The 17,612-nt window shown below is 50.7% G+C and overlaps 1 protein-coding gene across 4 annotated transcripts in view; it reads right to left on the reverse strand.

Annotated features, from left to right (window-relative positions):
• chchd3a (coiled-coil-helix-coiled-coil-helix domain containing 3a) overlaps positions 1-17,612 on the reverse strand; it is a 79,177-nt gene that overhangs the window by 41,071 nt on the left and 20,494 nt on the right. For all 4 annotated transcript variants that reach the window (XM_064342639.1, XM_064342640.1, XM_064342637.1 and 1 more), the window contains exon 5: positions 5,940-6,108. In XM_064342639.1, coding sequence (XP_064198709.1) covers positions 5,940-6,108 — 169 coding nt within the window. The remainder of the gene's footprint in view (positions 1-5,939; positions 6,109-17,612) is intronic.

Consider the following 17,612-nt stretch of genomic DNA (forward strand, 5'->3'; position numbering starts at 1 on the left):
GACCTATTAATAATTAAGCTCCGCTTATACCCCATAATAATAATGCAAACTGCACAGATAATACACATTTTATTGCATAATTCAAAATGTGCCATAAACGCAATTTGATTGGGAAAAAAATTAATAAATGGAGGAGAAAAAAAAAAAAAAGACTTCAAAATCAGGACTGCCCGACATCAATGCTGACGAAAAACTGCTTTAACAACTGCAGAAAAGTGCCATTCCCAAGTTAACACCAAAAATAAGTCGGCGCACCGCGTCCTTAAAAAGGAAAAAAGCCCATTTTCAGTTGAAAAGAACAGCGGGATTATGAGAGACCTGACAGGCTTGACAATTACACGCGTAAAGCCGCATGGAGGCTCCTGATAACCCTCAGAATTCTATTAAACTGAACCACTCTAAAGGAAGTCTACAGAGGGGAAATAATCGCACGCTCCGCACCCTAAAAAAAAAAAAAGAAGTCCTCGTCTTTCCGGAGCGGGCGAGCGTGTGCGTGCCCTGAATGCGCACACGCCCGCGCTCTTTTAACCGCCTGATTTTTCCCACCCCGTCTGAGTCCCCCTTGGAGGCTGCTCCAGTTTAAAAAGATGCTAACTGTCAAGAGACCCGCCGTGCGCACACAGCACGGGCTCTTAAAGAGGCGGATCACAAAACGCCTCCCAAATGCTTCTATTCCAATAGAGGCCCACTGCTCTCTCACTGCTGCTCAACTACTGCTCTCTCACTGTTCCTCAACCACTGCTCTCTCACTACTGCTCAACCACCGATCCACACTGCTGCTCTGACCACTGCTCCACACTACTGCTCTGACCACTGATCCGCACTGCTGCTCTGACCACTGCTCCACACTGCTGCTCTGACCACTGATCCACACTGCAGCTCTGACCACTGCTCCTCTGACCGCTGCTCTGATCACTGTTCCTCAACCACTGCTCCACACTGCTGCTCTGACCACTGCTCCATGCCGCTGCTCTGACAACTGCTCCACACTGCTGCTCATCCACTGCTCTCACTGCTGCTCTGACCACTGCTCCACACTGCTGCTCTGACCACTGCTCCACACTGCTGCTCATCCACTGCTCTGCACTGTTGCTCTGACCACTGCTCCACACTGCTGCTCTGACAACTGCTCCACACTGCTGCTCTGACCACTGCTCCACATTGCTGCTCTGACCACTGATCCACACTGCAGCTCTGACCACTGCTCCCCTGACCACTGCTCTGATCACTGTTCCTCAACCACTGCTTCACACTGCTGCTCTGACCACTGCTCCAAACTGTTGCTCAGACCACTGCTCCACACTGTTGCTCAGACCACTGTTCCACACTGCTGCTCTGAACACAGCTCTACACTGCTGCTCTGACCACTGCTCCACACTGCTGCTCTGACCACTACTCCACACTGTTGCTCAGACCACTGTTCCCCAGACCACTCCACACTTGCTACAGTGACCACTTCTCCACGCTGTCAGAGTTATTAACAGCAGTGCACGCGTTCAATGCAAATAAAGATCATTTTAATCTGCAGGACTGTATGTAAATAGCAGAAGGGCAGATGCCTCATTCATTTGCATAGAGAAAGCACAAGAGGCAGAGAACAAACCCCCCTTTGGAGACTTAATCAAATTAAAAACAAATGAAGGACAAACGCATTTGTCAAAAAGCCGCGCGTTGAAAAAAGTGCTGAAAGCGCACGGCGGGCGGGCGGGGCGGTTCTGACGAGGGTTCCACGTGACGGAGCACTGATGGCTTTCTCCTCCGCCGCCGCCGCGTTCCCTCCACCCCCCCCCCCCCCCCCCACCACACCCCCACCCCTCCCGTCTCCCAGTCACACGAAAATGATTAATTTTTCCTATCACAGGGACGACCGTGTGAAATGAGCTACATAATCAATATCGCGTGTTCGTACACAGCTTACGTTCTCCGGGGAATGCATTCTCTGCTTTTTGTGCAGATTAATCTGCTGCCTGATAAAGCGAAAGAGAATTCCTCTGCAGTTTGTTTGCAGGGGCACCTCATTGGAAATGGGACAGGGGGGCAGAACATGCTGTTAAACCAACTCGTCTTGCATCCATGGACATCGTTCACTTCGGAGGCTGACGAATGTTGACAAAGGATTTTTCATCTCACGAATCCCAACCCGGTGCATATCATTAATGCCAAATGCATCAATTCTGGCAAAAGAAAAAAAAATAAAAAACCCTTACAGTCATACTGGTGGCTGTTTAAAAAGAAAAAGAAAAGAAACTACAATTAGGGACCTAGCTTTTCTATATTTCTCCCCAGAATAAATGCTCTGAGATCAATCTTGCCTTAATGTTTTTTTTTTTTTTTTTGCAGTATGCAAATGTTCTTGCTCTAGAGACAGCCCCCGTATGGTCTCCCCATGAGACGCTTTATCACTGGCGAGCGTCCCACAGCGATGCTGCAGCTCCGGCACCAGCCAACAGGAACAGGGCAGGCGCCCAGTGACATCGCTTACGCAACGCCCAATGAAAACGCAGCTAGGCTCGCACGGACGCGGCGACCAATGGGAACGCGGCAGGCTCCCCCCGGTCGACGGATCTGCCGGGAAAACCACGGGGGGGTCAAGCGGGAAACGAGGTCTGACATTTCTCCAAACGCCGCGAAGATTAAACCGAAGTGCCCTATCGAACGCGCTACGGCCGCGCCATTATGACATCGCCGGTCTCTGGGCGGAATACAGCCACAGAGAGAGCGCCGGCCTCCATCACGGTGCCGCGGCCTGGCTCCGGCGCAATGGCGGCTCGTTCCGGAAGGCCGGCGGTCCGGGCGCCCGCGTCACGAGGCTGCAAAACGGCAGCCGAGAGCAGGAGGGGCGGGGTCACGGAAACGCGCGCGAGCCCAGGCTGCAGTACGGTTTGCTGCCCAGGGCCAGACATCTCATGACATTTGCCTCAGGGAGGGTTGGGGCCATGGTTGGCGAACACAGCGTGTGGGGTGGAGTGGTTGGGGAGTGGGGTGGGGGGTGGGGGGTGGGGGGAGGGTGTGAGGTAGTGTCAAACAAGGTGTTGGACCTGAAGGAGAAATGTAAGGAGGGTTCTGAAACGAGCAGAGCAGCATCTCTTGGGGCCCTGTCAGTCATTTCACACAGTGCGATGCACGCCCCCGAACAGAGGGAACTGGAGGGGAACAGCTGAATTTCAGAAAATACTTTTTCCTGATAATAGTCCTTTTTCTTCTTTAGTGAAGGATCATGGTATGGCTTATCAACAACGCGCCAGTTATGGCTGCTTTATCACTCCAGCTCTAGGGGTTCAGCCCTTTACATTTAGACTCCCCCTTTGGGGCTTCTGGGAAAAAAAGGTCACAATTCTCCTTGGGCAGGGATGCGAAACACTGTGGAACTTTCAAAAATGGGGAGCTTCCACTTAAATAAACCAGGAATGTATGAGAACGACCAGGAATGCATGTGAAATTAACAGATTATTTTAATGCCGATCGCTTTTTTTCTCTCTGACTCTTCATCAGAATTAATGTACTCGTTATACGTCTACACATTTACCTTCTAATGCGTTCTTATACGTTTTATACCCTTTTTCCCCCTCTTACCTCTGTTATCAGATTTTTAAAAAAGAAAAAAAAACCTGTATAAACTGTTAGACCAAAATGAAAATGTCTAGAAAGGAGACGAAGGCTAGAACAAAGTGAGAGGCTCCAGCTGAAGGTCACGGCAGCCACAGCCCACTCAGAGTCCCTGCTCACGGTTTAGGTGCACACTCCACTCGACTCGCGAGCCGCTTCCCCCTCTGCGTCACACTCAGGCTGCACTTGGGCTCAGACGGTTTCAGGTCTGCCCGGGTATAACCACCGGTTTCTGCCCACTCCAGTTGCCAGCACGTTGCTGAATCAGCCATGGGCGTACCCGTGGAAGCCGTGTGTATACATACAAATACAGCAAACGGCTTAGCTTCAATACATCTTGTACATAAGCGAGCGAGAATTTGCATTGATTAACAGTTGCGAACATCAGGCCGTACAGTGACTAGCCATTCTCTATAATTCGCACAAAGTCACGTCGTTTTTTTTTTTACAAATGTACGACTGGGGACAGCTCAACATGGTAGCACAAGCCAACGCCTGGGACAACCTTTTCTCTGGCCACCAAGCTGTCAGGCATCAAAACCCAGGGGACGACCAGTAAAATTGCCTTGGCCCTGGATAAACACCGTTTACAAAAGTCATATCTGAGATCACACGTTTCATCTGCTGTGTGACCTTGGTTCTCTCTTCACTGGACAGGCAGCCGGGATTTCCAGACTGCACAAAATTGCCGATTAGTATTTTGACAGGAGAGAGGAACTAAAATTTCGGGGAATTCCCACTCTAATCAAACATTAGCTCAGGCGTGCCAGCAGTAGTCCACAGCTGCAGTGCGAGCACTTCTCTTTTGAGTACGATATCATTATTGTAAACACATGAAAGAAATCAGTCTATTTCACCATATCAATATTTTTCATTTCCCCAGACTAAAAGTAATATATCTAGCAACAACTCACTAATGCTCTTCTGGCTGGAATAGAATGTAGTATAAAGTCTTCCCAAAAAAGTGGAGGTGCTTATAAGAGCAAAGGGTGGACCAACCCCATATTAATGGCCATAATTTTGGATGACGTTGGATGTCAAGTGTCCACATACTTTTGGCCATGTAGCGTACAGCTTTATCTAGTTCTCCTGACACACAAAGCTTTACTTTTTAGATAACAACATTTTGCTAACATGGCTAGTATAAGGCATAGAACTACTTTGTCATTGGGTAATTAAATGTAGAAATTTACCCAAAATCACCCCCCCCCCCCCGCCCAACTTTGCAACCCAAAACCCAAGGTGTTGCAGTACCAAAAAGAAAACACATACGAGTACAAACCTTATTACGTTGGTGCACATAAAATGTACAGGTGTTGAAATGGTAGCAGCTAAAAACCATTGTTAGGGAAGGCCATAAGTAAGAGTTACAGCAGAGGCATAGCTGCGATGGCAGACTGAAAGATCCAAACTCCATTGTGTAACGAGCATTCTTCAGAGTAGAAGGTCACGGCGTGACAAGACACCCTTGAATATTAATGAGGAACAGAGCAATTGCTTGGAAATCTTCTGAAAGCAGTCATGCAACAAAGATCATCCGGTCCTCAGAAATCTGCTTAGATTTTGCTGCGAACATAAGTTGACGAAGCCAAGACTTCACTCGCGTAAACAAAACCAAGGGCGGTTGGCCACCAGAGGGGTGTCATTTTAAAAAAAAATTCATATTAGAGATTTACTTTCTAACATCTTTTGTTAAATGTTGTTCGGTTAGCCTGGTACTGGACATGTGTATAAAGTGATTCACAAAAGATTGGGCACCCCTGGTCAAACTGCATGTTTTGTTCAATCGCTAAGTGAAAATAAGTTGACACTGCAAGGAACTCATAAAAAAATGTATATGCTGAATTTAACAGTAAGAAAAAAAACTTAGGGGTGCCACACTTTAGCACATCCCCATATGTGTGTTTAATTACAGATTACTGAACTGGCTTAAACTTCTTCCTCCCACATATCTAGCCTCACCACTGTGCACTTCTCCAAGCAAATAACAATTAGACATGGAATTTGCTTTGACTTTTTCTAAACATTTACAAATCTTTGTGCAGGCTTAACGTCCCGAGTTCAACCCAAGACTGTAGCATACCAGTCTCGGGTTGAACTTTCAAATGCTTATTCTCTTCCCAAACCCAGAAATTCTAAAATGAGGAGAATAAACACTTCCAGACCTTGGTATTGTTTGGAAGAGTAAGACCTCTCAGGAATAGCACGACTTTTCCTGAAGCACGCTACGTTCTCAGCGTCAAGACGTTCTGGGTAGACGTGTGAGATTCGGCCTTGCTCATAACCGTCTCTGCGGTGGGCGTGGCCAGACGGCAGGCGGGGGCGGGGCTTACGTAGAGCTGGGCTCGCAGGCGCTCGTCCTCGGCGGTGATTCGCTCCTTCAGCACGGCCCGCTTGATGGACTCGTGGCTGGCCGCCCGCTCCACGTCCAGGATCCGCCCCACCTCGTCCTGGATGCGCACCTCGGCCTGCGCCTTGACCTGGGCCTTCTCTTCATCCAGCCTGCAGACAGACACACACACACACAGACAGACGGGCAGTGTTCAAAACTGGCTGTCTCCACCGTTACCCCACAGCAAACAGGCACACAAACAGGATTCAACCATGGCGGTCTGCTCCTCCACCCTGTAGACCACAGATAGCAGTATACCTGTGTGGTGTACTCGTCTAGCCCGAAAAACGATACACACACACACACAAGCTCTCTCACACACACACACACACACACACACACACACACACACAAGCTCTCTCATACACACACACACACAAGCTCTCTCTCACATACACACCCATGCACGGACACACACAAGCACGCATACACACACACACACAAGCGCACACAAACCTCAGCTTTCTCTTCAAGGATTAACACAGACACGGACAGACACGGGGGGGAGGAAGGGCTGCAGGTTCTAAATTAAATGGTGACATTTTAAAATGACAGTACTACCTATTAGCCAAATTTGAGCAGATACGAAAGTCATTTTAAAAGGAAATGAGATTTATGTTTGGAACCCGCAGAGTTTGCGCCGTTAAAGGATATGAAATAATAGGACTTTCAGATGCGATATTAGAAAAACAAACATGTAAATACATCCATATTGAAATATTTTGGTACAAGCAGCATAATCTAATACCAAGCTGTGATTTTTTAAATTACTGTTATTTTTTTTTTTTTAGATCAAAACAGAAACTGTTCAACAGGGTTTAGGCAGTCGGATCATTCTATCACAGGGATTTCGCAGTTGCTTAGCAACACGCTTTGCCTTCATCCAAGCACCTTGATTCCTGGGGTAAAGCCAGTGGATACTATACTACAATGCCCAATGCTTGGTTTTTCATCAGAAAAAAAACAAATTTTAAAGAGCACTTGTACACCCCTGTAACCCCCCCCCCCACCACACACACACACACACACACAAGACTAGAGGGTGAGAAGTTTGGGTCACATGTGGTGCAATGTGACATGCCACCGTCCAGGTGACAGACGAGGGAAGGTGGGGGGGGTTGTTTGGGAGGCGATGAGTTTGGGACAGGCAGCCGCGGGCGTCCCAGTCTGGGACGGTTCTCGGGGAGGGAACCTCGCGAGTCAAATTAACGGGATGAATAATTCACCCCAATCACGGCGGCCCGAGCGTCCCCCTGTATAATTCATCAGGGCGCGTCCCGTCATCGCTCGCGCTGTAATTACGCTGACATTTTCAGCGCCGCCTAAAAAAGCCGCTGATTTGGTGACGAACGCGCTCTCCAGCGTTCAGATTTCCCAACGAGAGGCGCGAGTACGGAGACGGGCCGCTCGACGCATCTTAAACAGCGGCCAATCAACGGCCCTCCTTCAGCGGGAGCCATTTCCTCTGAAGCACGGTTACGCCACGGTCATTGTGTTTCTGCGGCACGCGACGGTCTGAACAGACACGGTCACGAGAAACACGCTCAGCCCTCGGTCTCACCAAATAATGACGACGTGAGCCGTAACATGATAAACGACGACCGCACAGGTAGCACACGCACGCGCACCACTAGACACGCACGACGCACACACTAACAATGACGCACGCCACGACACCGTGACACACAACGCCGACTGCACACACTAGACAACACATAAGACACCACACCGCACACACGTAACACACGTAGACACGTAACAACACGTAGAGACACACACATAGACACACACGTAGACACACAGACACACACACGTAGACACACACGTAGAGACACACACTTAGACACACACGTAGAGACACACGTAGACACACACACGTAAAGACACACATAGACACACACGCACGACCGCACACACACGTAGAGACACACATGTAGAGACACACACACACACACGCACACACACACACCGCTAATGTGTGTGTAAAGGACGTGATAATAAGACTTTGCTTATTTAGATCTTGGAGCTGTGCAGTAATGCTCATTATATGCACCCCGGAGGTAGTCATGGGAGGTGGGAGGTTGCCAGGTTTGAAATGAAGATGCACAGATGAAGGGGGAGTGAAAACACACTTCCGTGTTCTCTCTACACGTTTCCGTGTGTTTTTCTTATATATTGAGTGCAGTGGGCAGACCGTGACTCTCTCAAAGCGTTTACCTTGACACTCAGGGTATGGAACGTGCTATCCCCACCCAGGTCCAAAAGGAAGAGCGAGTTTGTGTGGGACATGTAACACAGTGGACTTTCCCATGTGTCTGCTACACTCTTTGATAGGATTAGGCTATGCCTCGAAGGACAGCGGATCATCAGCAAATTAACCGAGATTCTGTCTGGAGAACACTCCGTACCGTAGATTTGCTAATCGTCCTGCGGCTATCGGCAACTGGATGCAAACACCCACTTCCTCCGATATCAAAATCAGTATTTATTTTAAAAAGTTAATCCGGGGAATGTTCTGTTCGATACGAGAGGGCCAATCACTTTGTGTTCCTCTCCGTCTAAATAAACAGTGCATTTAAAAGGTTCCCCAGACAGCAAGTTCCCTCAGACCATGCGCGGGCATCCTTGAGTGCAATAATGGCGCTTCTCTACAGGGACAAGAAAGTCTGAATCGAAATGGGAAACGGGGAGATAATTCTTTTTATTGCACAAAGGCCGTCAAAGAAATATCCAGCGCGGCGCACTGACCTTGCGCACCGAATCGCGCCACAATCACCGTGACGCCGTCGTGACGATGAAATGGCGGGCTCCTTTCCGTTTGCGTCGCTCGTGCGTTTTTTTCGAGGACCGCGAAGTCGTCCGCCAGACGGCCGCGAGCAGAGCTGCTACAGGGGCACCAGAACGCCACTGCGGCGGGCGGGCGGGCGGGCGGCGGGGTCGGCGAAGCCCGTCGTCGGGCGTGGCGTACCGTCGTCGGGTGCGAGTCGCACGGTAAACGCGCGGCGGCGGCGAAGGACTCGCGCAGCGGCCCGGCGGCCGAGCCGAACAAAGCGGCTTAAAAAGGCGCCATGCAGTATTAATGGCTGAATAATGGACCTGAATATGCCGGGGATGAATATTTAATAGGGGACGCTGCGCTCCCCCCCCCCCCCCCCCAACCCCCTCCCCCTGTCCCCACCCCCCCAAGGCGGGGCCGCGAGAGAAGAGAGGAGGTTTCGGGAACGGGAAGCGGAGTAAAAATTAGCGGAGGGTGCGGGGTCTGTCAGGGGGAAGTGTTCTCCGCTGCCATCTTTTAACCCCGGGGGCCGATGGGCAGAAAGGTGCTGCTCTCCTCTGAGGCGGCGGCCGCCTCCCAGCCCCATGCGCCGCACGTCTGCGGGGCTCGGAGATCTGCACATAAACAACGAGCCTGCTAACCGCTCACACCTGAACCGCACACAGCAGGCCCAGAGCAACTACTCCCATACGCTAGAGCATCTACTCCCATACGCTACAGCATCTACTCCCATACGCTACAGCATCTACTCCCATACACTACAGCATCTACTCCCATACACTACAGCATCTACTCCCATACACTACAGCATCTACTCCCATACACTACAGCATCTCAGACCATACACTACAGCATCTACTCCCATACACTACAGCATCTACTCCCATACACTACAGCATCTACTCCCATACACTACAGCATCTGCTCCCATACACTACAGCATCTCAGACCAGATACTACAGCATCTACTCCCATATACTACAGCAAGACCTGAATATCCCAGAAATTATCATAGACTACGCATCTCCCCATCTACAGCTCCTGACTCCCCACCCAACTGCAGGATTCAGACCGAGTACTACAGCGTCTACTCCCGCATCTTACACGGCATGCAGACAGAGTACTCTCTAGCTGCGCTCCCACCAGCAGCACTCTACAATCCCATAAACTACAGCTCTAACTCCACCCCCACACTAGCAGCACTACTCCCAACCTAAGCATCTACTCCCACCCTACAGCATCTACTCCCATACGCTACAGCATCTACTCCCATACACTACAGCATCTACTCCCATACACTACAGCATCTACTCCCATACACTACAGCATCTCAGACCATATACTACAGCATCTCAGACCATACACTACAGCATCTACTCCCATATACTACAGCATCTCAGACCATACACTACAGCATCTACTCCCATACACTACAGCATCTACTCCCATACACTACAGCATCTACTCCCATACACTACAGCATCTCACCATACACTACAGCATCTCAGACCATATACTACAGCATCTACTCCCATACACTACAGCATCTCAGACCATATACTACAGCATCTACTCCCATACACTACAGCATCTCAGACCATATACTACAGCATCTACTCCCATACACTACAGCATCTCAGACCACACACTACAGTATCTCAGGCTAAATACTCCCATACACTACAGCATCTAAGGCCAAATACTCCTATATACTACAGTATCTCAGGCCAAATACTCCCAAATACCACAGCATCTCAGGCCAAATATTCCCATGTACACTACAGCACCTCAGTCCAAATACTCCTATATGCTACAGTACCTCAGGAAATATACTGCAATGTTCTGAGCCTGAAGGCAGAGAATTTGAAAGTTGGAGACAATATTGAACACAAATTGCTTAATGCGTTTTTAAAAAAGGCTGTGCATCCAATTTTAACCCAAACATATCCCTGACATACATTTCACAGCATGACTAAGTCCCAATTAAAATAAAAAACCCTTTAACATCTGAGTGCAGCAGATAGTATTCAGCTTTAGAAAAGTAAGCCAACGCATAGCCCAACATCTCTATAAACTAATAAAAAAACAAATAAATAAATACGCAAACATCTTCCCAATCTGAGCGACTGTTTCCCAGCATTAAGCAGAACATTTTGACGATGACTACGAAGTGGGAGAGAGGGAGAAAGACACGCAGGAGGTCCTCCGGAGAGGAGAACACGGCCGAACCCTTCAGCTGTGAAATTATCTCCAGACCCAGCGCCTGAGGACCGCATAAACATCACGAGCTCCGCGCCGCGCCGCGTCTCAACCACGCCGCGCCGCCAGGACGCTCCGCCAGGAGGCCGCTTCTCCACCCGCCGCGCGGCTGCCGTCTCTCTCTCTTTCCACGAATCCGGGCCCTTCCAAGGGGTCTCGTTTGCATATTCTAATTACATTGTTACACAATCAACGCGAAAAATGCTGCAAATTGCGCTGCGTTTTGTTCCCCCCCCGCAGTTACTTTGGGTCAGCCGTACGGGAGAACACGCCCTCCTACCACCCCCCCTCCTCTGCAATTTTCAGACTGAGATCCACCCACTCCCAATCCCCCCCCGTCCCCCCCTACGCCAACACCCCCACGAGTACATATGCACAACAACAGCAGGGAAGGCGAGATAATCAAGTGAACAAAAACACAATTCGGGTGCCTTTGGAACGAGCGAAAATAAAGAATTTTTATTCGCTCGAAGGCCGTCGCAAAAATCGGAGCGTGGAGAAGGTCAGAGCCATCAGCGGCTCACGCGGCGTCTGCAAGCGGCGGCGCGGTAAAGCTACGGCCGTCAGTCGCTCACAAACGCGCGTGAAAAAAGACGCGTTGAGCCGACACCTGCACAGGAAGGGTTTCTGACGCAAACGTACGTGTTTTTCCAGCACTCACGCCACTTCCTGTAATCTGTGCGAGGGTCGATCTGAAGCATCTGCAGAGTTCTGACCTGCGCGAGTCGGACACGTAATTAACAGCGAGGACGGCAAACAGACGAAACGCAAACGCGTGCGGTTGAGAATTTCACGGCTGCTTGGACAGTGAGGTGGGGGGGGGTGGGGGGGTGAGGGGCCGCGGTGACGGACGGCGGGTTACCGTGACAGACGACCAGCCGCCCGTCGCAGGTACGACCGCATGCGGGAGTCGGGTTAGTCACGCGTCGCAGGTGACATCGGTCAGGACGGACACACACACACACACACCGGGGCTGAGGGTGAGAAAGGCACGGTCGTGGCTTTTTGGCTTTTCCGAGACAGAAGCGGTGAGGGAAAGCAAGACCTGAATGGGCTGCCCTCCACACACACCAACCCCCCCACCCCACCCCCCACACGCCCCCCCGCCTCCCGAAAGTGTAATCCGCTCGGAGCGGTGCGGGCTCCTTTCTTCTCCCGGAGAGCTTAGCGCTCTTTTTCTGCTGACGGGGCGGAGCGGAGCGCGCTGCTTTAATTCTCTCCTCCGCCGCCCCGTCCCGTTCCGCTCCGCCGCCTCACAGAGGAGCCCTCAGCAAATCTGCTCCCTACAGCCGCCGCCTACCAATGAGCCCCGCGCCCCGCCAAACAGAGGCCAGCCCCGCCCCGCGCCTCCCTGCACCGTCCCGCACTTCCCTGCTCTGTCCCACATCCCCCCGTTCTGCCCCGCACTTCCCCACTCGTCCGCACCTCATTTGCCCTCGACCCTCCGAGCTGCCCTGCCGCCCTCCTGCTCACCCCGCACCCCTCCATCGCCCCGCCTCCCTGTCCGTCCGCGCCCTCCATTCTGCCGCGCTCCTGTCGTCCGAGCCGCCTCCATTTGCCCACGGCCTCCACGGTTCTGTCCTTTAGAGTACAACTGTGCTGTATGACTGTGCTGAGCACAGTATAAGCAAGCAGCTATATAACTGCACAGCTGTATATGACTGCGCTAAGCACAGCATAACTGTGCAGGTATTTAACAGCATAGCTGTATAGAGTATAACTGTGCAGGGCACAGTGTGACTGTGCTAGATGGTGTGTAACTGGCAGGCAGGTGTGTGTAAGGTGGTGTATTCGGCGGCACCAGTAGTGTGGAGGGCAGGACACACCCGAGCAGGATGGAGTGTGTAACTGTTCGGGCGGAGCATAAATATATCGGTGCTGCGGAAGATTCCTCGAATCGCTCCGACGCCTCCGCGCGCTCCAGACTAATGGCGTCCATTACGGGCCGCCCGCAGAGCCGCGCAGAGCCGCGCAGCGCCGTGGAAACGCCGCCGAGCCCCGCGGAAACGCCGCCGCTCCGCGAGAGAGGGGCTGATTGGGCCGTTCATCACGGAGGAGGAGAGACGGGGAGAGAAAAGAGGAGAGAGAGAGAGAGACGGGAGAGAGAGAGAAGAGAGAGAGAGAGACGGGGAGAGAGAAGAGGAAAGAGAGAGAGAGAGAGGGAGAGGAAGAGAGAGAGAGAGACGGGAGAGAGACAGAGAGAGAGAATGGGGAGAGAAGAGGAAAGAGAGAGAGAGACAGGGGAGAGAGAAGAGGAAAGAGAGAGAGAGACAGAGAGAGAGAGAGACGGGGAGAGAGAAGAGGAAAGAGAGAGAGAGAGAGAGACGGGGAGAGAGAAGAGGAAAGAGAGAGAGAGACAGGGGAGAGCTAAAAAAAATAGGAGGAAAACAGAAGAGAACATGGAAGAGATGGATCGAAAAGCGAAGCTCCCTCCATCCCTACAAAACCAGCCAGTCCCCCCCCCCACTCTGAGTGGGTCGAGCCCTTCGCCTCCATGCGGCACATAAATCAGGCCCCGGTGTTTCCAGGGTGTGCAGCTCAGTTCACACGCAGATAAAAGTACAGCAACCGCCCCTCAGTCCCCCCCTGCACACGCCACACAGCAGCACCGAAAAGCAAATGGCACCCAAGTTTCAATACCCGTGAAGGTCTTTTTGTTTTGTTTAGTTTTGTTTTTTTAAAAGGCACGAAACTCCAGCGACCAATAGCGGGTCTGAGAACGGGCTCTAAGTGACTCGCAAAGCGACCCTTGACCCTGCGCAACTACAGGCGGATGTCGCCAATTAATTCATTTGTTAAAATGCCATTAGTTGGCCGGGAAGGTCACTTATGGCCATTAATTCCCCTTAAAAGGCATCGATAATCTACACATCAGGTCTTTGACAAAAGGACACATTATGCACTGGTACTTAAGCACTTTTGTGAGTCACCAAAATGGAAGGAAGAATAGAGCGGGAAAAAAAAAAACACATCAAAGCACACACACAAAAATATGCTCTTACAAAAGCAGTTTAAAACAGATTACAATAAAAAAAAAAAGCAGAGGACTAAGTGGAAGACAGCATTAAGGGAAATATTGATTTTGTCCATCCAAGCGCGACATCATGGTCAATAAAGCTCCCACTGCCACTTCATGACGTTGCCTAGGAGATGCATGGGGGCGAATCGCCTGCTTCTGTGGCCTCAACAACAGTTCCTAAGAAAGCACATTCCACGCTCTCCCTCAAAGCCCGACACAAAATGAACTCTTTATCAACAACGTTTTTTCCAGATCAGTGTGAAGCACACAGGAATCGGACTGAGGAAAGTTTGGAAAGGGAGCCGAAGGATGACAGAGATCGTTTCCCGCCTTTTTAAAAAAATTTTTTAAGCAAAGCGACGCTCACCGGGCCAACCCCGAACGTGGAAGCCTGGCGATTCTGCTGAAACCAAGCATGGCATGGGGTCTCACATAACAGCTCCATTGGGTCAGAAGACCACACCCTGAAAAACCAGAGCCCTGCTGGTCACTCGTAGCCAAAACGTACACGCGAAGTTCCCCTCTGGACCCCGGTGTTTGTCCAACTGCCGCTGCGCGTGCGTTCTCACCCGTGAATCAGCTGGTCACACCTGAACTGCGAACGCTGGCAACGGCCTACTTGGAGCAGCAGGCCCCTGAAGTTTCAGGGGCGTTTAGAGGTCACAGCGAAGGCGCTTGGGGCGGCAGGTTGACTTGTCTGACTTCTCAGTGGTGGCTGCCTGCCCCAGGAGGCTAATTAAGCACCGGTTCTGGAAGACCAAACCTCCGCAGGAGGAAGTCCGGAAGGCATCGGTGACGCAGCCTCTCTGGGACGCGTTCAGCAGGAGGGGGCATGAAGGACCACGTCGTCCAAAACTACCTTTAAGTCCTACACGAATACCTGCGTCACCTCTCCAATTTCATAGAGCTGCGCATACAGGTGCGGCAGCTTGGTATAAAAGCATATATTACTCATGCGACAGTTAATCATTCACTTTGACCTGATTATTTCTTAAAGCAGCACACATTGCATTACAAAAATCTCAGTTGTTACAGAAGAATCAACTCCGCTCACGTGCGAACCTTACGAGTCCATTTATAATGATCACCAGAATTCCACACAAAAGTGGTCGTCGTTGACTCAGCCATACGCTCTCTTTTCTCTCTCTCATTTTAGCGCATATCAGAGATAGCGCTGACGCGGTCCTCTCCGACACGCGCGACGCCCACGAGGCCGTTAATATCAGGTCATCGATACCGCAGAAATTCCTTCGGTCGCGGTACCACCGCTTCGTTTTCTACGCCACTATTAATTAACGTAAGCAGAAGGAAAAAAAGGGACGGGGGGTTATGAAGGGGGGCTGGAGGGGAGTGGATTCAGCTTACGCAGGGCCGTGTAAATTTTATTTAAATCAATACTCATCGGTAAACATTGCTTTTCAAAAAGAAAAAAAAAATGCACGACTGGCCGTTTTTTTTTTTTTTTTTGTGTACATTGATGTCGATGTGTTCATGCAGATCCTGTGCAATATACGCATCTGGAACAACAGCTAAATAAATAAATAAACACATCTCAATGAGCACTTCAGGGAATTTTTACACCAAAATTTGGTCTTATCCCCATTTCATCCAGAATGTGCCTAAATGTTTCATTAACACAGCCAGCTAAATTAGCTAAATCTGAGGGATATGGGAAAAAAAGGCTTTTTGTTTTAGACCACAACAAAGCCACAATTACTTTGCCATTTCACAAGGCTGTGAATGCTTTATTGCATTATGGACAGCCTAGTCACCATACACACAATTTCTGTATGCACGTGTGCTCACGCGCACACACACACACACACACACACACACACACACACACACTTACTGAGAGAGCACGCACAATGGAGTGAGAGAAAGCCAGCCATTCAGAAAGATGGCAAGTGAGTGATACAGATAATATCACAAAATATCACATATCACAATATCCAGATGAAGATAACACTTCTACATAAACGTTTGTGTCTGCATGAAACAGGAACTTCTCGGTGGGGGGGGGGGTTATTCTCCCAGAGGGCCGCACTTCAAGGACAACTCGTGCAGGCAGACCGCAGGCACCTCAGAGGAGTCACTCTCGCACGTTGAAAGAGGGGGGTGGGGGGTAGGGGGTTTTACCAACTGAAACCCTAGCCCTCCCTGAGCTACAGGAGGGTGGGGGCCACATACGCGGGACTCCCCCAGCGTCCTGCGCTGGCACGACGAGGATTCAACCTCTTACAGCGGGGCGCGCGACCGCGCCCAGGCCCGCTGCTTCGGGCAGGCGCCCGACCGGAGAGGCCCTCCAGCGGGGAGGAGACTCCCGAGATCCCCCCCTCTGGAGGTCTACGCACAGGCCGGCCTCACGGACACCGTTTCAGAGTAAAAAGCCGCTCCAGAGGCTCCCCTGACACGCAACATCCAGGGTCGTTCTTCATTTTTGTTCAGTTAACTCAGAAGAAAAATAGTACAAAAATGCTCTCCTATATTTTTAAAAAATCTTTTGAAGTGGCTTCATAAGTGGATCCTTCCTCAAATAAAATGGACTTCAGGAAGGACCCACTTGTGAAGCCGGGCCTTTCGCTCGACGCTGAGCAGAGGGGGGGGGTCTCTGAATGCGGTCCCCTTCACTGGAGACGAACGGAGACCGCCCCAGCTCCGCTACAGGGGCTTGCACCTGTTACTCAGACACAATGGCCGCCTGATTCATCATTCATCATGCGCACTGCCAACGGGACGGCTCCTTCACAGAAGAACGGAGGAGGAAATTAACACACAATGAAGCCCTTTCGTGAAGCAGGATTACATTTGTGAGAAATGTAAAAAAAAAAAAATAATAATTTGTTTAATACACTCAATGCAGTGGGGAGGGGGCACAAACCAAGAGCCAAGACAGAGAACCGCTCATTTCTACGGTTCAACTCCGTTTTGGTTGAGCATAATTTCTGCCATTGCTAAGAGTTACGCTGCGCTTGTGTCCTCCTGCATGTACGAATCCAGTCTTCTTTCTGACACACTCACTGACAACGCAGCGACTACTTTCAACCCTTCAATACAACACGGCATGCGCCAGGAGAACTAGCACTGACTGGCTGACAGGCACATCTCTCAGTCTGATGAAAACACAACACAAGCTGTCAGGTGCCCGCTGAGCAGCTAGAGGGCGCCGATACAGCAGTAACCCAAGGCACCTTGACCAGGACATCGCATTACCTCATTTACGTTAAACCTGGTGGACATCCTTACACTGGAGTGACACATACTCGCTATTCTCATCTATACAGCTGGATACTTGACTGAAGCAAGCCAGGTTCAGCACCTAGAGCTCCAGCACACAGCAGCAGCTTCCCCGGGTGGGATTTTAAGCTCTACGGTAGAACCCCAGTTTCTTAATGCTACGCTGCAGCTAACATAAGCTCCCCCAAACCCCCTGGGGGGTGGGGGGGGGGGGGACAAAGCCAATCTTGTCCCACAGCTATGGGCTCCTGATCACGGTTAGCCAATTAGCCCACATATCCCAGACAACCTGCGGACGTCACGGCAACAGAGCCAGCAACTGG

This window comes from Anguilla rostrata, chromosome 7 (assembly GCF_018555375.3).
Source record: "Anguilla rostrata isolate EN2019 chromosome 7, ASM1855537v3, whole genome shotgun sequence".
NCBI lineage: Eukaryota > Metazoa > Chordata > Actinopteri > Anguilliformes > Anguillidae > Anguilla > Anguilla rostrata.